The sequence below is a fragment of the Ciconia boyciana genome, chromosome 10 (assembly GCF_034638445.1).
Source record: "Ciconia boyciana chromosome 10, ASM3463844v1, whole genome shotgun sequence".
NCBI lineage: Eukaryota > Metazoa > Chordata > Aves > Ciconiiformes > Ciconiidae > Ciconia > Ciconia boyciana.
Window position 1 is genome coordinate 939,236 of NC_132943.1, and position 25,670 is coordinate 964,905.

The window sequence follows — 25,670 nt, forward strand, 5'->3', positions numbered from 1 at the left end:
TCAATTAGATTCATTAATCTACTGTGTAGACCTGTAAACGGTCCATTGTTCTTTTCCCCCCCAAAATGTCAAAAACTATTTCTCTAACTATAAAATATTTCCTACAAAAACTGTTTTAAATGGTAAGAATTATTTAATATTAGGAACCCAGATCCACAAATTATTTCAGCGCCCTTGTTCTTCTTCAAAAGACAAATAGGGTTCAGCCCTTGCCAGATAATTTAGTGGGACGGAGGCTGAATTCACTCTTCTATTAAGCTTTAGACCTACCGACATAAACCAGATTGCTTTCCACCCTCACCCAGCAGAATAAATCGGCTGCAGGGGATCCCTGTGTGTTTTCGTAACCTACAACACGTGTTGCTCTCAGCGTTTGTATACAGCAGATGCTGCCGAGGGTCGGCCGCCGACGCCGGTCCGGCGCAGCATCCGCAGGGACCCGCGCCGGGGTCGCGGGAGAGCAGCCGGCGGACGCGGAAACCTTCCGCGTCCCAAGGGACCCGGCCGGGGAAGGGGTCTGCAAAAACCCGGTGCTGCGTGGGGACCATAGCCTCCATTTACAGTCAAAGAGACGGTCTTAAATGTCGCTTCCTCAGAACAAAATCCACTTTATTCACATCCATCGGCCCGGCTCCACCCTGATTTGCAGTTTCCTCCTTTTTCGCTCTGCTGCATAACAGGACGGGTTATACGCTGCTTTGTGGACGGGACACAAACCCACGATCCAGGCGCCCAACAACGCGCCTCGTATCGACGGGGCCTCACCGAGCGGTTAAAGGCTGCAGCGACCGTTACGGGGCCCCGTCCCCAAAGCAGAGGGGTCGGAACGAGCCCTGGGCCCTAACCGAGAGCGCGTGGGCTGGGAGGGCTGGCGGGGGGGCTGCTGGCAGCGCGGGGAGCACGAAGGGCTCCTGCGCCCCGGCCCCGCGCCCCTTCGAGCGCCTCCGTGAGGGAGGGTCCACCACTGCGGAGCCGAGGGAAAACCAGTTCCAAGCTGATCTGCTGAAAAAGTGGCTGCGTCAGGATCCTGGTTTTGGAAGGAAGGGAGGAAGGGAGGAAGGGAGGAAGGAAGAGGGAAGGAAACCAAAGGAAGGAAGGAAGAGGGAAGGAAACCAGAGGAAGGAAGGAAGGAAGGAAGAGGGAAGGAAACCAAAGGAAGGAAGGAAGAGAGAGGGGAGGAAACCAGAGGAAGGAAGGAAGGAAGAGGGAAGGAAACCAAAGGAAGGAAGGAAGAGAGAAGGAAACCAGAGGAAGGAAGGAAGAGAGAAGGAAACCAAAGGAAGGAAGGCAGAGGGAAGGAAGGAAGAGGGAAGGAAACCAAAGGAAGGAAGGCAGAGGGAAGGAAACCAGAGGAAGGAAGGGAGAAGGAAACCAAAGGAAGGAAGGCAGAGGGAAGGAAACCAGAGGAAGGAAGGAAGAGAGAAGGAAACCAGAGGAAGGAAGGCAGAGGGAAGGAAACCAAAGGAAGGAAGGCAGAGGGAAGGAAACCAGAGGAAGGAAGGAAGGAAGAGGGAAGGAGACCAAAGGAAGGAAGGCAGAGGGAAGGAAACCAGAGGAAGGAAGGAAGAGGGAAGGAAACCAAAGGAAGGAAGGCAGAGGGAAGGAAACCAGAGGAAGGAAGGCAGAGGGAAGGAAACCAGGGGAAGGAAGGCAGAGGGAAGGAAACCAAAGGAAGGAAGGAAGAGGGAAGGAAACCAGAGGAAGGAAGGAAGAGAGAAGGAAACCAGAGGAAGGAAGGCAGAGGGAAGGAAACCAAAGGAAGGAAGGAAGGAAGAGGGAAGGAAACCAAAGGAAGGAAGGAAGAGGGAAGGAAACCAGAGGAAGGAAGGAAGAGGGAAGGAAGCCAAAGGAAGGAAGGCAGAGGGAAGGAAACCAGAGGAAGGAAGGCAGAGGGAAGGAAACCAAAGGAAGGAAGGAAGGCAGAGGGAAGGAAACCAGAGGAAGGAAGGCAGAGGGAAGGAAACCAAAGGAAGGAAGGCAGAGGGAAGGAAACCAGAGGAAGGAAGGAAGAGGGAAGGAAACCAAAGGAAGGAAGGAAGGAAGAGGGAAGGAAGGAAGAAGGAAGGAAACCAGAGGAAGGAAGGCAGAGGGAAGGAAACCAGAGGAAGGAAGGAAGAGGGAAGGAAACCAAAAGAAGGAAGGCAGAGGGAAGGAAACCAGAGGAAGGAAGGAAGAGAGAAGGAAACCAGAGGAAGGAAGGCAGAGGGAAGTAAACCAGAGGAAGGAAGGCAGAGGGAAGGAAACCAGAGGAAGGAAGGAAGAGGGAAGGAAACCAGAGGAAGGAAGGAAGAGGGAAGGAAACCAGAGGAAGGAAGGAAGAGAGAAGGAAACCAGAGGAAGGAAGGCAGAGGGAAGGAAACCAGGGGAAGGAAGGAAGAGGGAAGGAAACCAAAGGAAGGAAGGCAGAGGGAAGGAAACCAGAGGAAGGAAGGAAGAGGGAAGGAAGCCAGTAGCTTTTTGCATCTTCTGATTTTTTTGGTTTGGCGATACCACTCCGTGTTCGCATTGTCAGAAACACGATGCAGCTGTCTCCTTCCACACGGCAGAGTTTTCCGCAGTGAAAACCCTTTCCCGGCGAAGGAAAGCGCTGCAGGGGAGTGCAGGGCTGGCGATTCCCGGCCGCGTGCGTGCGCGTGCCACCTCCAGAAACCCCGTCCTGAGGAACCCGCTGAGGTCCAGAGAGGAAGGCGCGGGCGTGGCTGCGGGCGCGGCTCGGGGCGCTGCCGGCGGGGGGACGGCTCCACGCCAGCGCGGAGGGCGGCCAGGAGAGGGTCGGCGTCCGCTCCTTCGGGGCGCTGCGGCGGCGGGGGACGCGCAGGCTCTTTGTGAAAGGGGCAGCAACGGGGTGGGGACAGAGAGGGAGCGCGTTGGCCTCACCGAGGGCCCGATCCAGCCCCGACGGCACCCACAAGTGAACCGGAGTGGAGGACACATCTTGCCTTGGCAAATAATGGGCACATACACCTAAACACAAAGGTGTAGACTGTAACTACTGTTGTTTCCTTATTTCGCTGAGAATTTTCAAAGATAAAAAGTTGTTTGTTTCAAAATACCACTTCCAACAGAAAATTCAACCCTCTCGTCTCATAGGATGAAAATTAACTGTTTGGAAAATGCCATATTTTGAAAGTAAAACTTTCACAACTTGTCTCCACACAAGGAAACCAGACAATTCAACTTTAGGAAAAACGAAATTTTGGCATCACAAAAATTTCATGCAGCGTTTGCAACAAAGCACAGTCCCTGCTGTAAGAGGTCAGAGCAGAGCTGTGCCTGCCGAGTGACTTTCTTGCTGGTGATCGTGGACGTGCCGCTGGCACGCTCCTGCCTCGCCGCAGAGAGGACGGATGGCGTTGGTATGGAGAGTGATCTGCTTCGGCTTCTTCGGCTCGCACCAGAGCCAACCGCGTGCAGACATCGGAGCGAGGGGAATGGCACCCTGGGGTGCTGCGATGTAGCCGGGCAATGCCACACCTTCTGCCAGGACTTCCATCAAATGTGATAACAAAAATAAAAACACGAAGTATTTTCACAACTGTTGGTCACTCACACCAGTAAGTAGAAATATTCCTTCTTGTGGAGCAGGAGTGTGACCTGGTTCTGGGAAAACTCAGGCGTTAGAGACTGATTTCCCAGAGGGCCCCAGGAAGCGTGGGTTCGGGACGTTCAGAACAACGTCCTCGGTCGTCCTGAGGGCTTTGGTCCTGCACTGCTCTCTGCGTTCAGCTTTAGCGCTGAAAAAAATGAAAATTTTCCAGGAACTTCTCTGGGAAAAACTGAAAATCTAGATCAAAACCTAGAACCATGCACTAGAAACAAGTGCAAGATACCTAACACAGAGCGCTGAGGTTTCCTGCGAAACTGGGGAACGTTCGGAGAAGAGACATGAAGAAGAAATCCCTGGCACCCCATGCCAACCCTGCTCGGCATCCCAGGATGCTTCTCGCCTCCGGCCGCAGCAGTGGGAGCCGCGCCGGGTCCGCTCCCGCTCCCCCTTCGCCCGGCTGGGGGCAGGGATGCTCGCCCCAGATCTGCACTGTCCCTCTGGCACGGGGCCGCAGAAATTGCCGTGACATTCCCTACGTGCCAACTTCAGCAGAGAAATGAGTCATCCCTCACGGACCGCAATCACAAAAGCAAAATCCGGCTGTGATGGAGGAGAGCAAATTGCATTTCCTTCCCTCTCATGCATTAGCAATGAAGTCGCCCGGTCCTGATTCTCAAATCTTTACTGCTGGCAATGTACAAAGCAGAAGGACCGCCGCATGATTCTTCAGGTATGAGGTCAAGTTTGCAGCATTCGTAGTCATAAAACTTTGGCTCTGACTTTTACTCTGAGCAAATTTTATATGGGAGTCACTGAGAGAGAATAAATATGAAACACTAAGATGTCATTTGCTATCCCTGCAAGCATGACCCCGATCCCGCATCCCTGCAACGCGCACAAGCGTGCTCCCATTTCAGTGCAGATGTTGCCTGCAGATAGATTGCAAGTTTGAGGGTTGGCGTGTGCTCTTAAAAAATGTGTAGCAGACACAGTGTTTTCACTGGATTTTTAATATCTTAACAGTTCCCCTCCGGTCCACTTGGCTACATTAGAAATAACTACCATCAGCAAAGAGAACAGCCTGCTGCAAACTGCGTGAGACCGTTTCATAGCAAATATGTTCCCAGTGCATCCTAAAACCGAGGTGCAGGAGGAAAGGGAGCCAGGTTAGTATGAGCTTTTTTCTCCCAGGAGAGATTCCCACCCTATCTTGCTGCGTCCTCCAGCTCAGGAGATCCTCTCCCACTCCCTCTCTCCCACGTTGGCGTTTTTCCCCTGAGCAATAACATTTTAAAACCATCTTTGTTCTGCTCCGAGGGCGACTCTGCCCTGCCCATGGCTAACGTAAATGACCTTGGGGGCTCGTGGAAATCATGTGCGGGGTGTAAATCCCAGCTGGCGCTCGGAGCTCCGCCAGCAGGTAGCCAACAGTCGGCACGAGAAAACCGTGTCGGTTGGCTCCTCGTGCCGCTGCCACCGATGCTATCGCCGCTGTCACTCGCATTTTTGCCCTGTCATCAGCCAGAAAGCGACCTGCTGGCTGCAGCGAGGATCTTGTCCGTACGTGGCCCTGTTTGTAAAGAGCATGCCTGTTCTTCATTTCAGGGTATTGCCCCTCCCCTTTATTTGACTTTAAAAGTTTATTGTGTAAACCAAGAAATGGCCATACATTCACGAGGGAGTCACTAGTGGCTAAATTCCATCTTCCCTCTGCTTCAGCTGGCTCTACAAAATAAGACGTTTACCACTTTTTGTGGCAAAATGGAGAACGGACTTAATTGCAGACACGAGGTGCCAGAAGGCAGGCAGCAGCCCTGCATTAATGACGGGGAGGGTTGGATTTGACGCTGAGGAAACTTGGGAAAATCCGTACGTGGCCCTGTTGGAAAAAGCTTCCCTGGGGCTTGGCTGTGGCTGGGGTGCGCTTGGGGAAGACGGGGGCTGCGGGGCCGTGCCCGGGACCGCTGGTGGGAGACCAGCGCCCGGCGGGGGTGGCGAGGCACAAACGTCGCCTGCAGATCAGACCCTGTGAGTCAGTGTTTCCAGCATCGGCATCGTCAGCAGAGGAGGCAGAAAATACCCGCTTTGTCCGGCACAGGAGTCATCTGGGTCTTGCAGGAGGACGGTGTCCCTTGCGAGGGGAGCGGTCTGCGGGTCCTGCTGGGTGGCCCCACACCAGCCCAGCTCCCGCCCCCGCGCGACTCCCGCGGCCCTGGCAGGGCTGCCGGGCACTGGCACGGCTCCTGCACAACTTCAGCCCTCGCAAGCTGCAGGGGTCTTGCAGGAGCCTGTTTCCAAATCGCCCCATTTGCTGGGATCAGACTAGAGTGTTAATTAATCCGTGTTTCTTTATCCCTGGGTTCGCGGGTCCCGGTCAGCCACGGCTGAGTTTCACCAATACGTCCAGGCGGCAGCGGCGGGAGCCGGGACCCTGCCCGGGCCGCGGTGCTCAGCGCTGCTCTGGCGACGCTTCGGTGCCGGCACCAAAGGAGCCGTCCCTGCTTGGCACCGCCGGGCGCACGCCAAGGCTCCCGCCTGCCCTGCCTCTGCCGACACGGACCTGCCGCGAGCACACAGGCCAAGACGGGGTTTGGGGGGTTTTGTGGCCAGGCGCTGCCCGTCCCCGAGCCCTTGTCCAGCGCTCGGTGTGGCTGGTCACCGCAGGCGCGGTGGGGAGCTGTGCCGGACGGGGCGCACAACACATCGGCGTTTGTTCCTCTTGAACTAAAATTATTTCTGCAATGGAAAGAACTGGATGGCAGCCGCAGCAGCTCTGAGTCACTCCGCGGTATTCCTGCCGACTGGTGCCGAAAGAAAGTGAACATTCATGAAGCGGAGCCTCGCTGCTTGGGGACTCCGCTTAAACGCCACAATAGGAAGATTGTGGAGGAAGAATTCGAAGCAAATAATCTGGAAAATATTTAAGATAAATGTGAACAGTGTGGTGGGGGTTTTTGCTTGTTTGGTTTTTCCCTGGGAGAACCCAGGGCAGAGCGAGAGCAGCTCCTGCGCTGCTGGAAGGGCCCACGGCTGCCCGGGCAGCCGCGCGTCTCCGAGGTGGAGGAAGAGCTGCCTTCGGGCTGCCCGGGCTGGGGACGAAGGGGCAAGGCAGCGACCGGGTGGCTGCCAATGCTCGGAAAACCAAGACTATTTTATAAATATCTAAATATACAAATACGCGTGTGTATGCGTGTATTTGAGGGGCTGTAACTGTTCTGCAGACGCACCCTCTGTGATGGAGGTATTTAACTGTGTTTAGCCTCCATGAGAGCACGTGGCTGGGCAGGACCCCGTGGCCATCCCCACGGCCGTCCGTGGGGCGACCGGGATGGCCACTGACGGCGCTGGCCTGGCCGTCCTGCTGTGGCCCCGGGCATGAAGGCTGCCGGGAGGGGAGCCGGGACTGCAGCGGCGTGGGGCTGCTCAGTGAGGGGCACCAGGGGGTGCAGAAGAGGAGCAGCAGCAGCAGCGCACACGTCGTCACTCCTGGACGAAACCTCCTCCCGCGTACGAGCTACTGCTAAGAGTCGCAGCCTGGCTCGCCCCGTTGACCCACGTTTCTGAGAGCTGACTGAGGTGCGAGATGCACGGGGCTGTTTCCCAGGCTGGGCTGAAGGCTCCGGGGGGTTCCACACCTGCCCGCACCCTTTCACCGCTTGTTCTCCCTTTCTGCCGCTCGGCTGGCCGGGCCGGTATCGCTGCGGGGATCGGCTGCGCTGGGTGTCAGCGCTGATCCCTCCGGCTGCTTTTTGGATAAAGGAGCTGTGGGGTGAGGCCGGGTCCCGCAGGCACGGTGGTGCTGGATGTCCTGCAGCTGAGCCCGTGTGAATACCTGTCCCCGCAGCTCTGCCCGTTTCCGACGCACGCGTTACCCTCACAGCCAGACCCGGGCGGCAGGAGCAGGACGCGGGGACCACCTGCCTCCGCTTTTGGCCCTGCCCAAGGGGATGTGTCCGAAAGCTCGCCCGCTGCCCGGGGGCTCCCGGGCTACAAGTGGGACATAGGGACGACTCCGACACCTCTGCTCGCACGGCACAGCCGTGGGGCACCTCGCTCGGCTCCCAGGGGAACCGTGGGCCCTTTGGTGTCTGGATGCTTGTCCACGAGACGTGCCCACGGCGGGGAGCTCGCCCGCCGGAGGGCCTTACAGCCTTGTCCTGAGATCGCTGCGCCAGGACACGTCCTCCAGTTTATCACGGACACTCAGAGCCAACGTACGCCCTCAGCCGTCTTCCATCTCCTTGCTTGCAGGAGACCACGGTGGCACGTGCCAGGCCCACCCCTCTTCCGGAAAAATAGACTCCCATCGCCCGGTATCCGTTCCCAGCGCCCGGTATCCATTCCCAGCGCCCGGTTTGGTGAAGTTTGGAGACCCTCCAGGCACACCCCTACGGCCTGCGGCTGGCCTGCTGGTTTTTAAAAAGAGGCTGAGCTGGCCGCGTCCTGACGTCAAAGATAGGGCTTTATCAATGTCACCTTTATGTTAGCAAACAGATTAAACGCTTCTAATATCTCCCATAATGGCATTCTGTATGGTCGAGATCACATTTGCGATAGTATATTTGATACAGTTGTAAACCCTGAAAGAATAAGGGCTGCCTAACAGAATAGCTTTTTCTAGCCTAAACGCATTACAGTTGCGAGTGTAAATCACTTGTCAGTTGATGGCAAATGTAACAGTGTTATAATCGGAGGAAAAAAGAAATAAAGTGTAGATAATCTTTTTCGCCATTTTCCTGGCAGCGTCAGCGGTGGGAGACTGACAGCCCTTCACTTGAGTGGCAGGTGTCCTTTGAAGCGCCTGTGAATCACTATCTGTGCAGACTGTTGAAATGCATATTTCCATCCTTATCGTAAAGGAATGGATGGGCAAGATAGGTGCTGTTAACATTGCAAATAGCTCCAGAATTATTCATTGTCAGCTCCGGGCAAAGAATAGGGGGAAAGTTTTATTATTCACCACGCACAATAGCCGGATGCTTAATGATTCCCCGCTACCTTGGCAGGATTGTCTGCCGACTTCAGGCGCTCGCGGTGGGTGACACAGGTCTGGCCAAGTGTTAGAGCAAGATCATACGTCCCAGGCCCATTTTAATTTCTAATACATTAATCTTTCCCTCACAGATGCACAATGAATATTCCGCAGCCCCTTGTTTGTCAGGAGCTGTCTGCCTTTCATCTATTCAGGTGGTTTCATTGACTCTGAAAGCGCGCTTAAAAGGCCTGATCAGTCAATGACAACCGTGGCACAATAGCAGGGAGCCCCGCTCCCCCCGGCCGCCCCGGCATCTGATGGACACGGCTGACACCCGCTCCCCGGGGACGCCGGGCGGCGGGCGCCTTCCCCAGAGGCGTCCCGGGCGTTATCGCACCGCAGGACCGCGGCGGGCGGATGTATCGCGCCTCCCCAGCAGCTGAACCCTGCCCCGCGCGCCGCGCTCGCACCGCGGGTCCCGCGCTGAATTAAAATGGATTAAGTTGGCTTAGTGCTGTTTTACAAGCAAGCTGCACACACCGCACCATTCATTTTTAATTTTAATCCTTTGTCTCGGCCTGCTAATTACGATTGTTTTAAGTTCATTATCCCGATGCGCACATTGTCACTGGCTGGATCCGCGCGCTTGTAAGCTATGTCCTCACTTTTGCAGGTAGTGACCCTTGAATTGTTAAATGAGCCTGCGCCGGCGCCGAACAGCACACTCCGTGATCTGCGGTTCACTCCTCAGCTCTCGATTCTTTGGTCTCTCATTAATTAAGTAGCAACCCCTCAACGGCCAGGGGGACGAGGACCCCGGGGCTGGGGCAGGGGCGGGCGGCCGGGACCCCCAGGACCCGCTGTGGGTTGCGCTGGCCCCGACGTCGCGGCTCTCCCTCGCGCTCCCGTCCCCGGGCGGCCGTGCCGGAGACGTGACCACCCTGGCGCAAAACTCAGCCCTGGGCATCACCGGGCACCGGGACCAGCGTGTGCCGGCGCATCGCCTGCCAGGGCACCGCTCCCCCCCACCCTGCCACCCTGGAGGAGGGCTGGAGACCCCCGAACCAGGCAGACCCGCGGGGAGCATACCCACAGGGCACATCAACCGCTCGCTGGCCTGGGGACGCTCTCCCGGGCTTTCTCAGGGATCCCTGCATTTGCTCAGAACCCCATGTGTCAAAGAGTGACCCAATTACCTCTGGTTTTTAGGAAATCGTCTCCGATTCCTGTGACCCCTCATGTAGGCAGGAGGGATTCGCCGTGGCCACACTGGGCTGGAGGTAACGGGACCCGACACCGAGCTCCGGGCGATGCGCCAGAGCGGGGCCCTCACGGCCACCTGGGGCTGCACGAAGGTGTCGGGTGCCCAAAGTGGGGCCGGACCCCCCATGGCCCACCACTCGGCCGGCTCCGGGACGGGGGAGCTGCGAGTTGTGCCTGATCGCAGTGACTCCGAGCTTGGCCAAAATTAGCCTGCCGGCGCTGGGACACCCCACTCGTTCAACTCCCTCCTTAGTGAGGGAAAACAAACCTGCAGCGTCCTCCTAAATTGAAGCCAAAGATAACGCTTGGTGGTAACAAAGCGTAAATCTGGCTTCAGTTCTTCCTGCTGAGGGGCCGGTGCTGGATTTCTGCTCCGCTGCTGAAGGCTGAGGGACCTGGACGCGAAGAGAGGCCCAAACCCCGGGGCAGATCCGTGGTCCTCGGAGCACCCCACCCACGGATGGAAGCACTCCCACCCACGGAGGAAGCACACCCACCCACGGATGGAAGCACACCCACCCACGCGGGAAGCACACCCACCCACGGCGGAAGCACACCCACCCACGGATGGAAGCACACCCACCCACGGCGGAAGCACTCCCACCCACGGAGGAAGCGCACCCACCCACGGATGGAAGCACTCCCACCCACGGAGGAAGCACACCCACCCATGGGGGAAGCACACCCACCCACGGATGGAAGCACACCCACCCACGCGGGAAGCACACCCACCCACGGATGGAAGCACACCCACCCACGGCGGAAGCACTCCCACCCACGGAGGAAGCGCACCCACCCACGGATGGAAGCACTCCCACCCACGGAGGAAGCACACCCACCCATGGATGGAAGCACACCCCCCCACGGAGGAAGCACTCCCACCCACGGATGGAAGCACTCCCACCCACGGGGGAAGCACACCCACCCACGGATGGAAGCACTCCCACCCACGGGGGAAGCACTCCCACCCACGGGGGAAGCACACCCACCCACGGCGGAAGCACTCCCACCCATGGATGGAAGCACTCCCACCCACGGAGGAAGCACTCCCACCCACGGAGGAAGCACACCCACCCACGGCGGAAGCACTCCCACCCACGGAGGAAGCACACCCACCCACGGATGGAAGCACACCCACCCACGGAGGAAGCACACCCACCCACGGATGGAAGCACTCCCACCCACGGATGGAAGCACACCCACCCACGCGGGAAGCACACCCACCCACGGATGGAAGCACTCCCACCCACGCGGGAAGCACTCCCACCCACGCGGGAAGCACTCCCACCCACGGATGGAAGCACTCCCACCCACGGGGGAAGCACTCCCACCCACGGCGGAAGCACACCCACCCACGGATGGAAGCACACCCACCCACGGATGGAAGCACTCCCACCCACGGAGGAAGCACACCCACCCACGGATGGAAGCACACCCACCCACGGAGGAAGCACACCCACCCACGGATGGAAGCACTCCCACCCACGGATGGAAGCACTCCCACCCATGGAGGAAGCACACCCACGGATGGAAGCACTCCCACCCACGGAGGAAGCACACCCACCCACGGATGGAAGCACTCCCACCCACGCGGGAAGCACTCCCACCCACGGATGGAAGCACTCCCACCCACGGATGGAAGCACACCCACCCACGGAGGAAGCACACCCACGGATGGAAGCACTCCCACCCACGGATGGAAGCACTCCCACCCACGGGGGAAGCACTCCCACCCACGGATGGAAGCACTCCCACCCACGGATGGAAGCACACCCACCCACGCGGGAAGCACACCCACCCACGGCGGGAGCACTCCCCCCCCCGCGGGAAGCACTCCCACCCACGGCGGAAGCACACCCACCCACGGATGGAAGCACTCCCACCCACGGATGGAAGCACTCCCACCCACGGGGGAAGCACACCCACCCACGGATGGAAGCACTCCCACCCACGGATGGAAGCACACCCACCCACGGATGGAAGCACACCCACCCACGGATGGAAGCACTCCCACCCACGGATGGAAGCACACCCACCCACGGATGGAAGCACTCCCACCCACGGATGGAAGCACACCCACCCACGCGGGAAGCACACCCACCCACGGCGGAAGCACTCCCACCCACGCGGGAAGCACTCCCACCCACGGGGGAAGCACTCCCACCCACGGATGGAAGCACTCCCACCCACGGGGGAAGCACTCCCACCCACGGCGGAAGCACACCCACCCACGGATGGAAGCACACCCACCCACGGATGGAAGCACTCCCACCCACGGGGGAAGCACTCCCACCCACGCGGGAAGCACTCCCACCCACGGATGGAAGCACTCCCACCCACGGGGGAAGCACTCCCACCCACGGATGGAAGCACTCCCACCCACGGATGGAAGCACACCCACCCACGGCGGAAGCACTCCCGCCCACGGATGGAAGCACACCCACCCACGGATGGAAGCACTCCCACCCACGGATGGAAGCACACCCACCCACGGCGGAAGCACTCCCACCCACGGATGGAAGCACTCCCACCCACGGCGGAAGCATCCCCCGCTCTCCCGCGCGTCCCAGGCATCCCGCCGCGCAGGGAGAGCTTCGGAGCTGCGGGACCGACCGGCAGGCGCAGGACGCACGTTCGGGGGTGCCCCCACCCGGGCCCCACGCGGACCGAGGGGCGATGCCCAGAGCCCCGGCGGGGCCGTGCCCCGCAGCTGCTGCCAGCCGGCCCGGGGCTCTGCTCCGTGCCGGGCTGGCGAGAAGGGGCCCGAGCGCTGGTTCTTCCCGCGCGCTCGCGTTTCGCGGGGCTCAGGCGCGTTTTCCCCCTCCCGTAACCCGGCACGAAGCGGGGCTGCCCTGGGGCTCGTGCGGCCCCGGGGCGCTGCCCCGCGGCCGCCGTCGCCCGAGGGCCGGGGGCCCCATCCCCTCCGCTGGCCCCCGCTCACCCGCAGTGCCGCATGCACGGCGGCGTGGCGACAACCCTTCCCCGGCGGCCCCTGCAGCGTTGCACTGTGATTAGCCAGGCACAGGCACATCGGGTTTGAAAAAACCCCTCTGTTGAACATTGCGCCGAGGCTGGCCTGTGCTCTCAATAAAAGCTCATTAAGAAAAGATTATGAACATATAACAATACATTTTAAGTGCGCTGCAATGATCCATAAAATTGGTGTGGCTAATTAGCAGATCAAATCTCTATGAGAACTGGATCACTTTAATATCCTTGGGTAGTTTAATTCTGTAGGTATTTTACTATCCACACATGTTTAGTAAAATTAAATAACAGTATAAATGTTCAGTGGGATTAAAACAACAGTAAAATGAAACCAAACAAAATGAGTTTATTTTGTTAATAGAATAACAGAGAATCCCAATGTTGATATAACATTACACAAAATCTAGAGCAAACATAGTCTGAATCCCAGTCTCATTTCACATGTAATTAACCTTTCTCAATCAAGCTAAGCATCCCTTATACCTCCTCCACAACGGCTGTGCACCCACGGCTCTTCCTGCACGGGGATGAGAGGCAGGCGGGGTTTGCAGGGCTGCTGCCTCTCCGCGGCGTGGCGGGGCCGGGGCCGGGGCCGGGGCCGGGGCCAAGCCGGGGAGCTCCGGTCCCAGCCCAGCGCCGGGGGGAGCGCGGCCGGGCGGTCACTGCCCAGGGGTTGAGCCCCGAGCGGCGGCCGGGGGCCGGGTACCCCCGCTCTCCCCGCCGCTGCGTGGGGTGCGCGGCAGGCGCCCCGCGCCCTGGAAGGCTCCTCGCTGGCGGAGAAGCCTGGCAGGGTCGGGAAAGCGCGGGGGACGGTCGGCATGCCTGGGAAGTTCTCGAAGTTTCGGTCCCCCAGGAGGTGTGCTTCTCTTTGGGGAGTATCATTTTTTCCCCTTTTTTATGGCCCTTCAACTGAGCATCCAGACAAAGGTGCTCCTGCAGGTGGGTTTGAATCTGCGCTCTTCGTGCAGTTCATTATTAAAAAAGTCTGTCTGGAGTGAGACATCAAAGAGAACCAGGGCCGATATTTTTTTTTTTCATTTTACTTTGTTTGATTAAACAAAAAGCCCTGAAAAAATATTTTAGAATCAATCAAAAAACTGAAAACACCTTAGCTTTCCTTCCATACAAAATTTAAATGTTTAAAAAGATTTTCTTTCATTTTCTTTTCAAGGGTTTCTGCCTCTCGACTTATCAATAAAAATGCACTTCGGCGACTCTAAGAAGATAATGAATCTGGAAACAGACAATCATTTTATTTTTAATATCGATAGCTATTGTTTCTGAATAACAATTCTATATTTTAGAGCCCAATTACAATTTCAGTGAACAAAGAAAATAAAGCCAGGGGTAAGCGTGTACGACCCGCACTTACAGAAGAAGAACTGGGGCACGGAGAAGGTAACCAATTCCTCCGTACGTCTGGACCGAGGGACGGGGCGGCAGCAAAGTCCGTCCATCCGTCCTGCGCCTCTGCCGAAAGCCTCGCTGGCCCAAGCCTCCGGCTTTTGGCCCTGGGGGTGGGAGGCGCCGGGCAGGGTCGGTGCCGCGTCCCCCCGGGCCCCGCGAAGGCCCTGAGAGGGGCCCGAGCGACCCCCAGGGCCGGGGCAAAAGGCTCGGGGGCAGGAGAGCCCGCCGCACGCCGCTCTGGGCCGCCGCCGCGCCGTCCTTCCCGCATCGGTACCAGTCACGGAAAAGCCGGTCCTGTGCGAGCCACCCCCGGCATCTGGCGCACGCGGTTCCCGTGCCGTGCCTGTGTGTTTTGCAGAACACCGTCCACTTTTTATTTGCATAGGCGACTGTTTTTGTGACACTAACACGAAAAGTCGTGCTAATAAACAGTTCTGTTCATTTACAGTATTTTTTATTCCTGTCTCCTCACCACCAGCAGCCCTCTGTTTGTGCTGCTGTTTATCAAGAAACACCATGTGAAAGTTAATAATAACATAATTTAGAGCAATAATTACATTTTTATTCAATAGCTATGGGAAAACACTGAGTTGAATAATGAGATAAAAATGAGTGTCTCAGTCCTAACAGGACATTAATCAACATATTAACTGTGTAGGCAAACTGATTTGAGGCTGTTACGGCTTAATTTGTCTCAAAATCATTATTTTTTATGTATTGCATAATGTACTTTAAAATATGTGTTGGAGTGATTATATGTAAGCATTACAGTTGCACAGAATAGATGCTATGCTTTATTCTGCCATGAATTATAACTTTTTTATTGTACCCCGCGCAAAGTCCGCACCGCTGACACGCTGGCATTTGGGAGTCAGGCTGGGATAAGGCTGAAATCTTCTACTTTATATCTTACCCTCTACAGAGTATTTTTTTCTTAGCATCCCAGTTTCTGAAGCCTTTGAATTAGCATATTCCATTTCTCTGGGCAGCATCCCATTGGCTGTGAAGTCCTTCGCCCCGCTTGGCTTTCCCCGTTAGTTTTCTTGGCTGCCGGTCGGGATGACTGATGTGGTGGTACAATATCGGAACCGGTAAGCCCTCGGCAATTCGGTACTTAGCAATGCTAATGTCAGATGCCAGACAAACTGGATGTCGGACAAAGAGCAGCACGATTTCAGCGTTGTGCGGGGCGCAGAGCTGGCTGCGTGTCCACGGGTTGGGAGACAATGATCCAGGAGACGCTGAGCGGCTGGTGGGGCCGCTTCCCCCAGGAGGGGCCCGGCGGGGCCCGAGCGGGTGGTGCGGTGGGATTCTCGTAAAGGAAAGAAAAGCTGCGTTAAATGCGTGCCCTCCGGATGGTCGCTTTCCCTACCGAGCGCCCAGAGTCTGCTGCAAAACATATCTGACGTGCTCATCCATGAGCATTTTCCCCCTGGTGTTTTTATTTTTCCGTTCCCAGTGGATGTTTGCGTCCATCCGACCTGGCAATCCGCACGCAGGGGTGCGAGTCTTACACGGATGCCACACACTAGCATTGGGCCACCTCAAGGCGACACTTGCCCTGGCGTTTCTTGAACGCTCGGTGCTTAATTTCAGGTTTACGAATCTATGGGGGTTTTTTGCCAGAAGGGCTGGCATTGCTGCCAGAAGCAGGCGGGCACGAACTGGCGGGGCGGAGAGACCCCGCGCCCCCGAGCAAACCCCCGTGGTCGGTGGCCGCGGCCCCTGCGGCCCCGCGGGACGGCCGGGACTGCTGGGTGGGAGCGTCGCCACAGCGGGCTGGGCTGGGCGAAGGGGACTGAGACTGTTCTAAGCTCGGGCTAAATTTGAGAAGCGCTGTGAAACAGGACACGGTGGATTTTACAGTCAGGCTTCTGAAACGTGAGAACTCAGAGCCGGGATTCCTCTGCGACGGTCGGGCAGGAAAAATGCACACCCTGGCACCAAGCACTGCCTTTTGGTTTTGGCTGAACAAAATGTTTCAGGTTGATCCAAATGGCATTTAGGGACAGGGAGAAAAGTGGCTTTACCTCCTTTTTGCCAAAACCCCCCTCGTGTCACAATTTCTGTTTTTATTGGACCAAAAGCAGTTTCCCCGGTGGTGCCAGGAAAACCCAGTGAGCGGCAGCCCTCGGCAGCAGGGACCCCGGCACGGCGCGGTGTGCGGCTGCAGGGCCGTGTCCGAGGAGCACAGTCTGAGTCGCTAGGTTTAAAGCTTGTCCCTAGCCCATTTTCCCCTTTTCCCTTTCCCCTTCCCTCTCCCAAAATACCAAAACTCCAAGTCTGAAAAGTAGAAGCCTACCTGAAAAGGTGACAAAAGTTAACCAACGTCTAAAAATAACCAGGGATTTGCCATGCGCAAGGCCATCGGCAGAGCCGCGGTGGCTGGAAAGCCCCGGCTGTCTGTGTGTGACCGCGAGCCCTGGGCACGGCCCCTTCTGGGTGAGCAGAGACAACGCTGGAAGCAAAGCTGGGCCGCTCCTCTGCACCGAAGGATTTCCCATTTCTGCTGGTGCAACTTAGGCCAGCACCTGGCCTTCGCTTGTGGCATCCTTAAGGTACCTGCAGGTTGCTGCTGTAGCTGCCGACTTCTAATTGTTTCTACAGCTTCATTTTCAAGCAGACAGAAATGTATCTTGACTGACCTTACAGCAGGAGAGAAAACAGAGCAAAATGGGAGGGCGACGGGAACTCTCCAGGCAGCTGGAAGCATCAGGCTAAACTGGCACTCAGCAGCGGCGGCGGGCTGTAACCCGGGCTGTGGGCACACGGCATTGTTCGGCCGTGTTGGTAGGATGTGCGGTGGCTGTTTTGTTTATTTGGTAGCAAAACTGAGTATCGCCAAGGGTTTAAATTCCGTTTTCACAAGAAGGTATGCACACAGAAAGGATATTAGCTAACGTACGAATGCGAAGCGTACAAAGTCTGCAAAGTCTGCAAAGTGTGAACGGGCTTGCAGACTGAATTTGCAGCCAGGACAGGCACAGCCCCTCTCTGACGCGCTTTGCCCGCACCTCAGCGCGGCGGGCAGCTGGTGCGCTGCCGGCGACGGCACGCACCGAACGGCTTCGGCTGCTGCGCACACGTGGCGATGCCGGCTTTCCAGCGCCGAGCCGCGTGCTGCCCCTCAGCCAAGCCCGTCCCAGCCGAAGGAGTCCTGGTGCTGCAGCGTGGGGAGCCTTGCCGTGGCGTGGCTCTCCTGGGTGGGCTCTGGGCGGGTGAAAGGGGTGCTCCGCACAGCTCCAGCACCGGCAGCACCCGCGTTCACCTCTGCTGAGAGGCCGTTCCCAGGGAGAGAGGACGCTGGTGCCAGGGGAGCACACCGAGGGCGAGCTCGAGCAGGCAGCCAGCTATTGCAGGGGGTGTGCGAAGGCCAGTTTCTGGTTTAAAAAAAACCCGACTTCCTCTACTGCGAGGGGTTTATGATTTCCTTCTTCGAGGAATGCCAGAATTGCAGCAGTCATTTGCGTTCGGTTGCGCTGGCTCTCTTGCCGGTGCTATTGACTTACGCGGACAGCCACCCGACATAGCTCTGCTGCACTGCAGTTAGCACCAAACCGTGCCGCAGCGCTGTTCTGACGCCGCTCTGCTGCGGGCGTTGCCAACCCTGCGGCCTTCAGGGCAGCTCTGCTACCGAGACGCCGAGGCGTGCCGTTAGCAGGGGGATAGCTAGGAGTGAAACCCGGTCGCCATAAATAAAATCTGCCGGCGCAGTTCCTGGCGGATGCGGGCGTCGTAACGACGGTGTGAATTAGCGCCTGGTTTTGTAAAGTTCCCGTGCGGGAGGAAAGCCCAGCCCCTCCCTCGGGCCGGGGAGGGACGCGGGGCAGGGGACGCCAGGCTGTGGTTGGAAGTGCTTGTTCCTGAAGGAGGAAAGAAAGAGAATTTCACAGAGCCCTGTCAGAAACTCAGCCAAGGGCTTGTCTCCACTGAGGCTCAAAGGCTGCAGGGCGAGCCCGGCCTCCGAAAGAACCCGTGGGCGCTCCCGAGGCTGCCCCAGGCCCGTGCCACCAGCCCGGCTGCAGCAAGCAGGGAGCTGGGCGCTCGTCCCGGGAGCAGCGTGGGCTAAGGAGCGGGGTCACCGAGCGCAGCCCGGCAGGCACCCGAGGGCTGCCCGCAGGGTGTCCCAAAGGCGCGCTTTCTCCAGCTCTGGATTCGTTTCATGCGTTTCCCGACGCTCCCCATGTCTGGCGGCGCATCGGGGCGCTGCCGCCTGGGTGCTGCCCGGGTGAGGTGGAGCAGAGCCCGGGGGCGGGGAGGACGGGGACCCCCTGGGACCCGGGGGGTCGGCGCTGGCACGGACATCCCTCCCGAGGCCAACGCCTGCCGGAGGGGACGGAGGACTGCCCGCTGCTTGTCTTCCTTCCCGGCGCGGGAGCCGCGGGTCCCCCCTTCCCCCGTTAACCGGCTGGGCCCCGGCCACCCCCGCGCGTCAGCCCACGCCGCCAGCACGGGAAACCCACCCGGCGAGATGTTTCGCCCGAGCAGAACGCCCCGGGCAGAGCAAACCGAAGCTGCTCCCTCCCCTTCCCCAACCACCGGCTCCCCGGGCCGGGGCGGGAGGCCGCCGGGTTGTGATGTGTGACAAATCCAGACGATGACAGAAACATGTAAATCTCTGGTATTATCGGCCCTCATCTGAATGTCTGTACAAGGTACACAAGTTGAAGGATTAAGTGCTGGAAGAGGTCTCGGAGCCGGGAAGGTGCTGCGGGCTGGCGTGACGCTCTGATTAAGACACTGACAGAGTGCACAAAACCCCATTTGTTGGCGTGACATGTCAGATGGATGAAGAATCAGTCTTTGTCTGCGCCAGTTCAGTTTTCTTTCAAAAAGCCTTTTAGATCAGCTGCAGGAAAAACAAGGAGGTAAGTAGCCCATTGATTTAATACAAGCAACATGCAAAGTACATAATAATGAAAATCAAAATCCTTTCATCACATCAGTAAGGGCAGCGAACAATGTGAATTAATGCAAGCTGCATTTCCCTCAACTTTTACCTCCAAAAGTAGGGCGCATTATATGGCTAATTCTCCTTCCACCCATGACTAAATTGTGTACTGAGCTTTACTTTTGTTTGACATCAAAAAGTAAATGATAGAAAATTGGATCCAACAATATGTTCTGATTATTCCTGCACTATAGAATATTCTCTCAATGTGACAAACCGTGTTTATCCCACTAGGGAGAAAGGGGGAGGGATCCCTTAGGATTTATCGGCATGTGCGGTGCCATTAAGTTAAATAGCCACGTTAGTATTTAACACTGTCAACGATATTTTTATTTCTCTTTTTCATGATTATTAAGATTTTCATTTGTAAAATCTTAACTAAATATAGTTTTGGTGTTGGAGAAACAAAAGTTATTTTGGGAATGACTACTCCAGTAGAGAAAGATACTCCATCTTTCAGGCCCTCCTCCCTCCACGTTACTCTCTACCTCCCTGGGGCGTAATTTCTCTGCGGTCTCAGAAATTTCCCTCTTTGGCCATTCTGCATATTCAGGTCTATAAACTGCCGCAGGGGAATTGTTACTGACTTCTTCCATAATTGGCTCAACTCTTGCTTGTGCGGTAGAAACACCACCACCACGCAATCCCACGTCATCATTAAGGAGTTTTGTTACGTATTCAGCTTGCACTACTCTTCAGCGTGGACAAGGACGCCGGACTCCGGGCTGCCTTCTCCTGGCTCGCATCAAGCCCACCTCGGGCAGAGGGAAAGCCAGCCCTGCCTGGTCCCAGAGGGATGACAGGACAAGGACTGTCCTCTGCTGTTCCTGCCTGGCGAAGCTTCGGGCGCTCTCCTGTCGGCTGCACCCCGCGGCAGGGACGCCCACAGCCCACCCGAAGCCAGCTGCTCGGGCAGGTCGATCCCCTGGTGCCACATTCAAGAGCTGGCTACCCTTTGGAGGAAAGGCTTGGTGAAACCAATTCTAAACCGGTTTATAACTTTATCCAAAAGGATAAAAATCCACAACATCCAGAGTCTAACTCCGAGGCTGTTTTACACAAAGCCAGATCCTTACAGCTCTCCCTGCCTCTCGGAGGTGCACACACGACGCCTGCTGCGGAAGAGCCTGTGCTGTCGAAGCGGCGGCTCCAGGCGCAGCCCGCTCCGAAGGACAGGGTGCTGCCGCTGCTCCGCTCTGCCGGGAGGCCGGCGAGCACATCGGCACAGGGGGCGGGTGGAACCGACGCTTTTGTCGCTTCCCACCGGTTTGCGTACGGCTGTCGTGAGGAACGTGCCCCAGACCAGAGTCCCCGGCAGGTAACGGTAAGCAAATTCCTTTGGATCCGGGGAGACCCCAGCAAAAATAACGTTTAAGAAAGTTATCAGGGAAGCCACGTAACAGCCGAGCCTATGCTGGCATAAGGCGTGGCGCAATTGCCTTGGAAGGCCACTGAAATATCAGACGTGGGTTTCTGTACGTGAAACGAGTCGGCGGCGCCTGGCACAGACCTGCACGGCTGGGAGAGCTGCGCATGTAAGAGAGTGGACGCCGGGATGAGAAGAGAAGCAACCATTGGGTCCTGCTAATGCCTGAATGCACTTGCACACAAGCAGCAGCATCTTCTAAAACGTATCCTATCAAATATCTATATTAATATCTTTTAAAAATAACACCAAATGCTGTGTGCTCAGGGCCCTGCTTCAGGTCCCCGTTTTGCCTGGCACCACACGCAAGTGAACAGAGTCGTTGACCCAGGGCCTTAAAAGACTAGCGTATAGGTGTGGTGCTTAGTTTTCTACTGATGTGCTCCATTCCCCACCCACATCCACATACTGTCTATTTTACTTTGCTTGCCTTACCTTTTTTTGAAAGTCTTCTGGCTAGAAGTCTGACGCGCACAAAGAGAAGAAAAGAGCCTGCTCTGTGTCAATAGATTTGCAAAGCAGTGCTGGGGACCCTTCACCGCTCCTTTTGAAGGCTGGAGCCTGCATCTCGCTGCAGCCCCAGCTGGAGAGGTCTGTGGCAGCCCTGAATTGCTGACAGGGGGGAAGAGATGGTGTTTTGACAAACCTGAAAGAGCCGACGGTAATTGTCACTGAATTCAGAATGGCAGTCAGGCAATGAAAGAGCGCAGGAGACATCGCACAAAATACTTCTGATGTTTAAAAATAATGGACTGAGTTAAATAAGAGCAGGTATCCGACTGCAGTGTATTGAACCTCAGATATTACAGTCAGTAAATGTTTTATTATGTGGCAATTTTACATTGCTTACCTGTTTCTACACATTTAGGAAGAAAAACCGAGAGAGTAATGCTGAGGCGCTGTTGATTTCTGGCTGCGTTCGCCTACCTATAAAACACAACAGAAAAGCGTAGCGAGAAACCGTTGCTGACGAGCACTTCTGCACAATGCTTTGACGCCTTGGTTAAGGGGTCTCTCCTGCTTCCCTTTAGAATCAATGTTTTCCTTAAAATTTGGACTCGTTTTGAATTTTCTTGTGCATGAACGGAAAACCTCAGGACCAAGGGAGCTGGCTTTGCCCTCACAGCGAATGTCGTGACGAACTAGCCGTCTTCCTGAGACCTCTTCCCGAATTCAGTCTTTACGGAAACCTGTGAATTTCTACCGGGTGACAGCAGAAACCCAGCCCAGGCGTGCGGCACCTCCTCGGCCGGTGGCAGAGGCGGCGGGACGGGACGGAGGCCCTGGGCCGGGGGGGAGGCGGCGGGACGGGACGGAGGCCCTGGGCCGGGGGGGAGGCGGCGGGGCGGGAGGGAGGCCCTGGGCCGGGAGGGAGGCCGCCGCTGAGCCCCGCAGGGAGCTGCCGCCGCCCCGGGGGGACCGGCGGCTGTGCCCCCGCCTCGGCCGGGCCCCACGGCCCCGGGGCCGCGGTGTCCCCAGGCCGCGTCCCTTCCAGCGGGCAGCGCGGCCTGCGCCGCTCCGCTCCGCACCGCCCCGCTCCGCCCCGCTCCGCCGGGCCACCGGCCAGCTCGGGGCGCAGCGGAGAAAATCCTCCGGGGCCGCGGGAACGCCGCTTCGCTGCGGGGAGACCCGCCCGCGGCCGCGGGGCCCAGCCACCGCCAGCGCCGCGGGACCTCGGGCCGGGCCTCCGGGCGCCCGCGGCTGCTCTGCGGCCGCCCCGGCCTGCGGGGCCGCGGGCGCGGGGCTCGGGCGGGCGGCGCGGGGCTGGGGCAGCCGGGCGGAGCGGGGCCGCCGCCCGCCGCTCGGCCGGAAGAGGGCAATGTTGCCGTGCGGAAGCGGCGAGCGGCCGCGCCAGCTGCCCGCGCCCCCCAGCCGCCCGCGGAGCCGAGCGGGCGGCGGCCGCCCCGTCCCGTCCCGCCCCGCCGCCCCGTCCCGGGCCCCGCCGGCCGCAGCGGCCCCGCCGGCGCGGGCAGCGCCGGCGCCTCCGCCGTGGGTGTGCGGCCGGGCCTGGCCCGGGCCGTCCGGCGGCCCCGCTGCTGCCTGCGGCGGGCGCGGGGCGGGAGCCCCCGGCCCGGCAGCGGCCCCTTCCCCTCCGGCGGCCGGCGGGGGAGGCCCGCGGCCGAGGCGCGGTTACGGCGAGCAGGGCCCGCGGTGGGAGCCCGCGGCCGTGCCCAGCAAAGGCCCGGGTAGGCGGGGAGTGGCGGTTCTGCGCCGGTCCAGCCCGGCCCCGCGGCCTCGGGGCGACGCTGGCCGTTCTCGGGGAGACCGGAGGTTTTGTGACCGGACGCACCGAGCCGCTTCCTCCCCAGGAGGGGACACGACAGGGCCCTGGGCCCCCGCCCGTGCCCCCCGCTCTGCCCCGGAGCGGGGCGGGGGGGGCCGGGGCCGCGGGGTGCGCGGGTGAACCCCGGGGAGCGCCGGGGCACCCGGGCCTCTCCCGGCTGCCGCGCTCCTGTGTTTGCCGGCCCGAGGGGCTTAAGGCGGTTGCGCCGGCCCAGGGACATCAATAAAAGCCACGGGGGAAGCTGCGTTTGCTGTAGGTGGCTCCAGGAAAGCCTCATTTAACACGGACTTCGTTTACCGTGGGCTCTGCTTTTCATTTCTTGAGTCAAATCTTAGGCCAGCCATCTCATTTCTGCTGCCTCTCCAACATCTGTCGGTAGCTGTACCTGAGGAAGTCTGTTATTAAAAGAATAATAACTGTATTGCAGGTTTCCGAATCCGAGATTGTATTTTCTTTCTCAAATATTCATTAAAAATATAGATTGTATTTTATTGAAAGTGGCCTTTAATGAATAGTATTCTTGTTTGCGTACAAGGAGTAGCTTCCAGTGCAATTCTCTGACAGTAATTGTGGTCTGAATTGAGACTGCACAATAACCGAGTGCAGTTAATGGCTATCCTGTGGATTGAGTGCTCCACTTTTGTCATTATCAGGCTACTTTTTAAAATGCAGAAATTAGTTAGGCCAGCAAAGAGTTAATTATGTTCCTGTGACAGGAAACCCTCAAAGCACATTAATTGTGGAGAATTCTTTGTCTTTAATGCAAAGCAGAAATTCGAAGGACCTTGGCAGATGATATCAGAGAAGTAGTTGCTCAGAGCATCATTTAAAAGAAAGAAAAAAAAGAAGCAATGAGTACACGAGGAAACCCTCCTGGTAAGTAAACTCCTATCACTACAGCGCGCTGGAGTCATTGTGGAGGCATACGCTCGTTTCTGTGTTGCTGAAGGAAAAAATAGGCACCTAGCTATCGTCTTTTTGACTCCGCTCATTTTCCAGCCTCACTTTTTCCTGGCATTTTTCACAGTTTCTACCTCTCATGCCTTGGCAAAGGCACGTAAAAAAAAATCTTCCAAACTTCCGGAACAGGATGCTGCGGCTGTGCTTGCGGTGAGATGCAGAGCGGTGCAGAACGTTGAACGTGCAGAGTCCCGATCTCCAGCCTGAATAAGCGCCCGCCCTTGGGCTGAGCTCTCGGTGAGGGTGCCGTGCCACGCGCCCGCCTTGCCACCTTTCGAGGAGGTGGCAGACCCGGGAGCGCGGCAGCGGCTCCAGCTGCCGGGGATGCTGACGGTGCCGGAGCGGCATCACCCCCGTGCAGTGCTGGCGGCCACCAGCAGCCTGGCAGGGACTCGGCCACCTCCCGGCCCTCTGGTATCCAACATCGGGTGTCCCGAGGGACATGGGGCAAGTGGAAACGCCACGTCCCCTTGTTGGGGAAGGGAATCCAGGAGAAAAACCCCAAAGAAGCTGCCTGAATTGGCTTCACACCAAGAACAAATCGAGTCATGGCGTCCTGCGTGTTTGGCATTGCCACGAGACCTGCGAGTAATTGTTGATTACTGGGCTGAGGAGGAGCAAAAATTATCAGCACAATCAGAGAAGGTGTAATTAACTGCAGTATGTAAAAAATAAATTAAATAACACCTCTCTAATGATGAAACGCCACGCTGAGTCGGATGGGTTAATACCGCAGGTCACGTAGGTCCCCGCACGGGGAGCGCCGGCTGCTGCCGTGGGTGTCCGAGCCCATCGCTCAGCGCCAGCGTGGGGCCCAGGAGCACTGGGACGCCAGGGCAGAGCATACCGAAACCCTCCACAGCCGCGATGGGGAGAGGTGGGGTGCTGGCCTGAGCAGCCGATCGGCCTGGGTTTCGGGGAGCCGGGAGGAAAGCTGGGCGAGTCGCTTGCCTGCTGTGAACGCTCTGCTGTAGCTACTTGCCAGCTAGGCTGGGCCGTTAGCCGAGAACAAAAAGGCTGTATCAGAGGCTCTCCCTCATTTTTAAATACTCTGCTAATGCATTTATTGGTGGAACTGGACCATGGAAGACCGTGGTTGCAGGACCATTCAAAACCTGGCAGTTAAATTGCAAGGGCCCTTGTTACACACACTTCAGGTGGCGATGGCAAGGATGTAGTCATAGAAGAGACGCTTTCATTAACCAAACTGAGCTGCAGCAGCACCCAGAAGTTCAGTCCTGCCTATTTTAAAGTTAAGCAAGATCAAATATACAAAAAGTCCCAACCGGTCCTACAAAATAATCCAGCCCTAAAGGCAGCTTGAAAAAAAAGAGAGGGATAGACAACAAAAACATATCAGGTAGCTTCCAATTAAAAAAAAAAAGTATGGGCTCTACGGGGGTGGAGCTGCTGTGCGTTACGGGATGTGGCGAGGAGCGCACCAGCGCCCGCGGCGCGAGGCCGGCGGGCTGTGCGGACGCAGGGCACCGGGGCGTAAGGGGACAGAGGAGGGGGCACGGCAGGGTCGGCGCGCAGAGCCCGAGCCCCCGCGGCCCGCGGCCCGCCGGAGCACCGCGCCAGGGCAGAGCGTCGGGCAGGCCGTCCCCGCGCCGGGCGTCGGGGCAGGCGGCGTCCCGGGCTGCAGAGCTGGGGGACGGGGCGGCCTGCGCTGCTGCGTTCTGTCTGACAAAGACCATTGCCTCGATGGCAGCAGGAATTTAGAGGATTTTTCCCCTTTTGCTCATCGCTTTCTTGGCTTCGACCCTATACCATGAACGTCAATAGAGCCCTGACCCTTGCAGGTTAAGAAAGTACCAGGGATTGGGGTTGAATTCTTAACTGGCTGAAAACCAGGTCAAGCTCTGATCA

General features: G+C 57.6%; 1 protein-coding gene and 1 long non-coding RNA gene across 2 annotated transcripts; both read right to left on the bottom strand.

The window, feature by feature from the left end:
* Positions 1–14,402: 14,402 nt before the first annotated feature.
* On the bottom strand, positions 14,403–18,069 carry LOC140657696 (uncharacterized). The gene is made up of 3 exons (XR_012044432.1): positions 16,483–18,069; positions 15,094–15,492; positions 14,403–14,523 (listed from the first exon to the last, which is right to left on the bottom strand). It is a non-coding gene; the product is annotated as an uncharacterized lncRNA (long non-coding RNA).
* A 716-nt stretch (positions 18,070–18,785) lies between these two features.
* Positions 18,786–23,061, bottom strand: LOC140657608 (uncharacterized). Its single transcript, XM_072874887.1, has 3 exons — positions 21,408–23,061; positions 20,993–21,203; positions 18,786–19,029 (listed from the first exon to the last, which is right to left on the bottom strand). Exon 1 carries the CDS (start codon positions 23,059–23,061, stop codon positions 21,700–21,702), a length of 1,362 nt encoding a protein of 453 aa, XP_072730988.1. The 3' UTR covers positions 18,786–19,029; positions 20,993–21,203; positions 21,408–21,699.
* Between the last annotated feature and the right edge of the window lie 2,609 nt (positions 23,062–25,670).

Excerpts from the sequence above, each read along its gene's own strand:
- LOC140657608 (XM_072874887.1), bottom strand. The coding sequence starts at position 23,061 with ATGTCCCTGGGCCGGCGCAACCGCCTTAAGCCCCTCGGGCCGGCAAAC.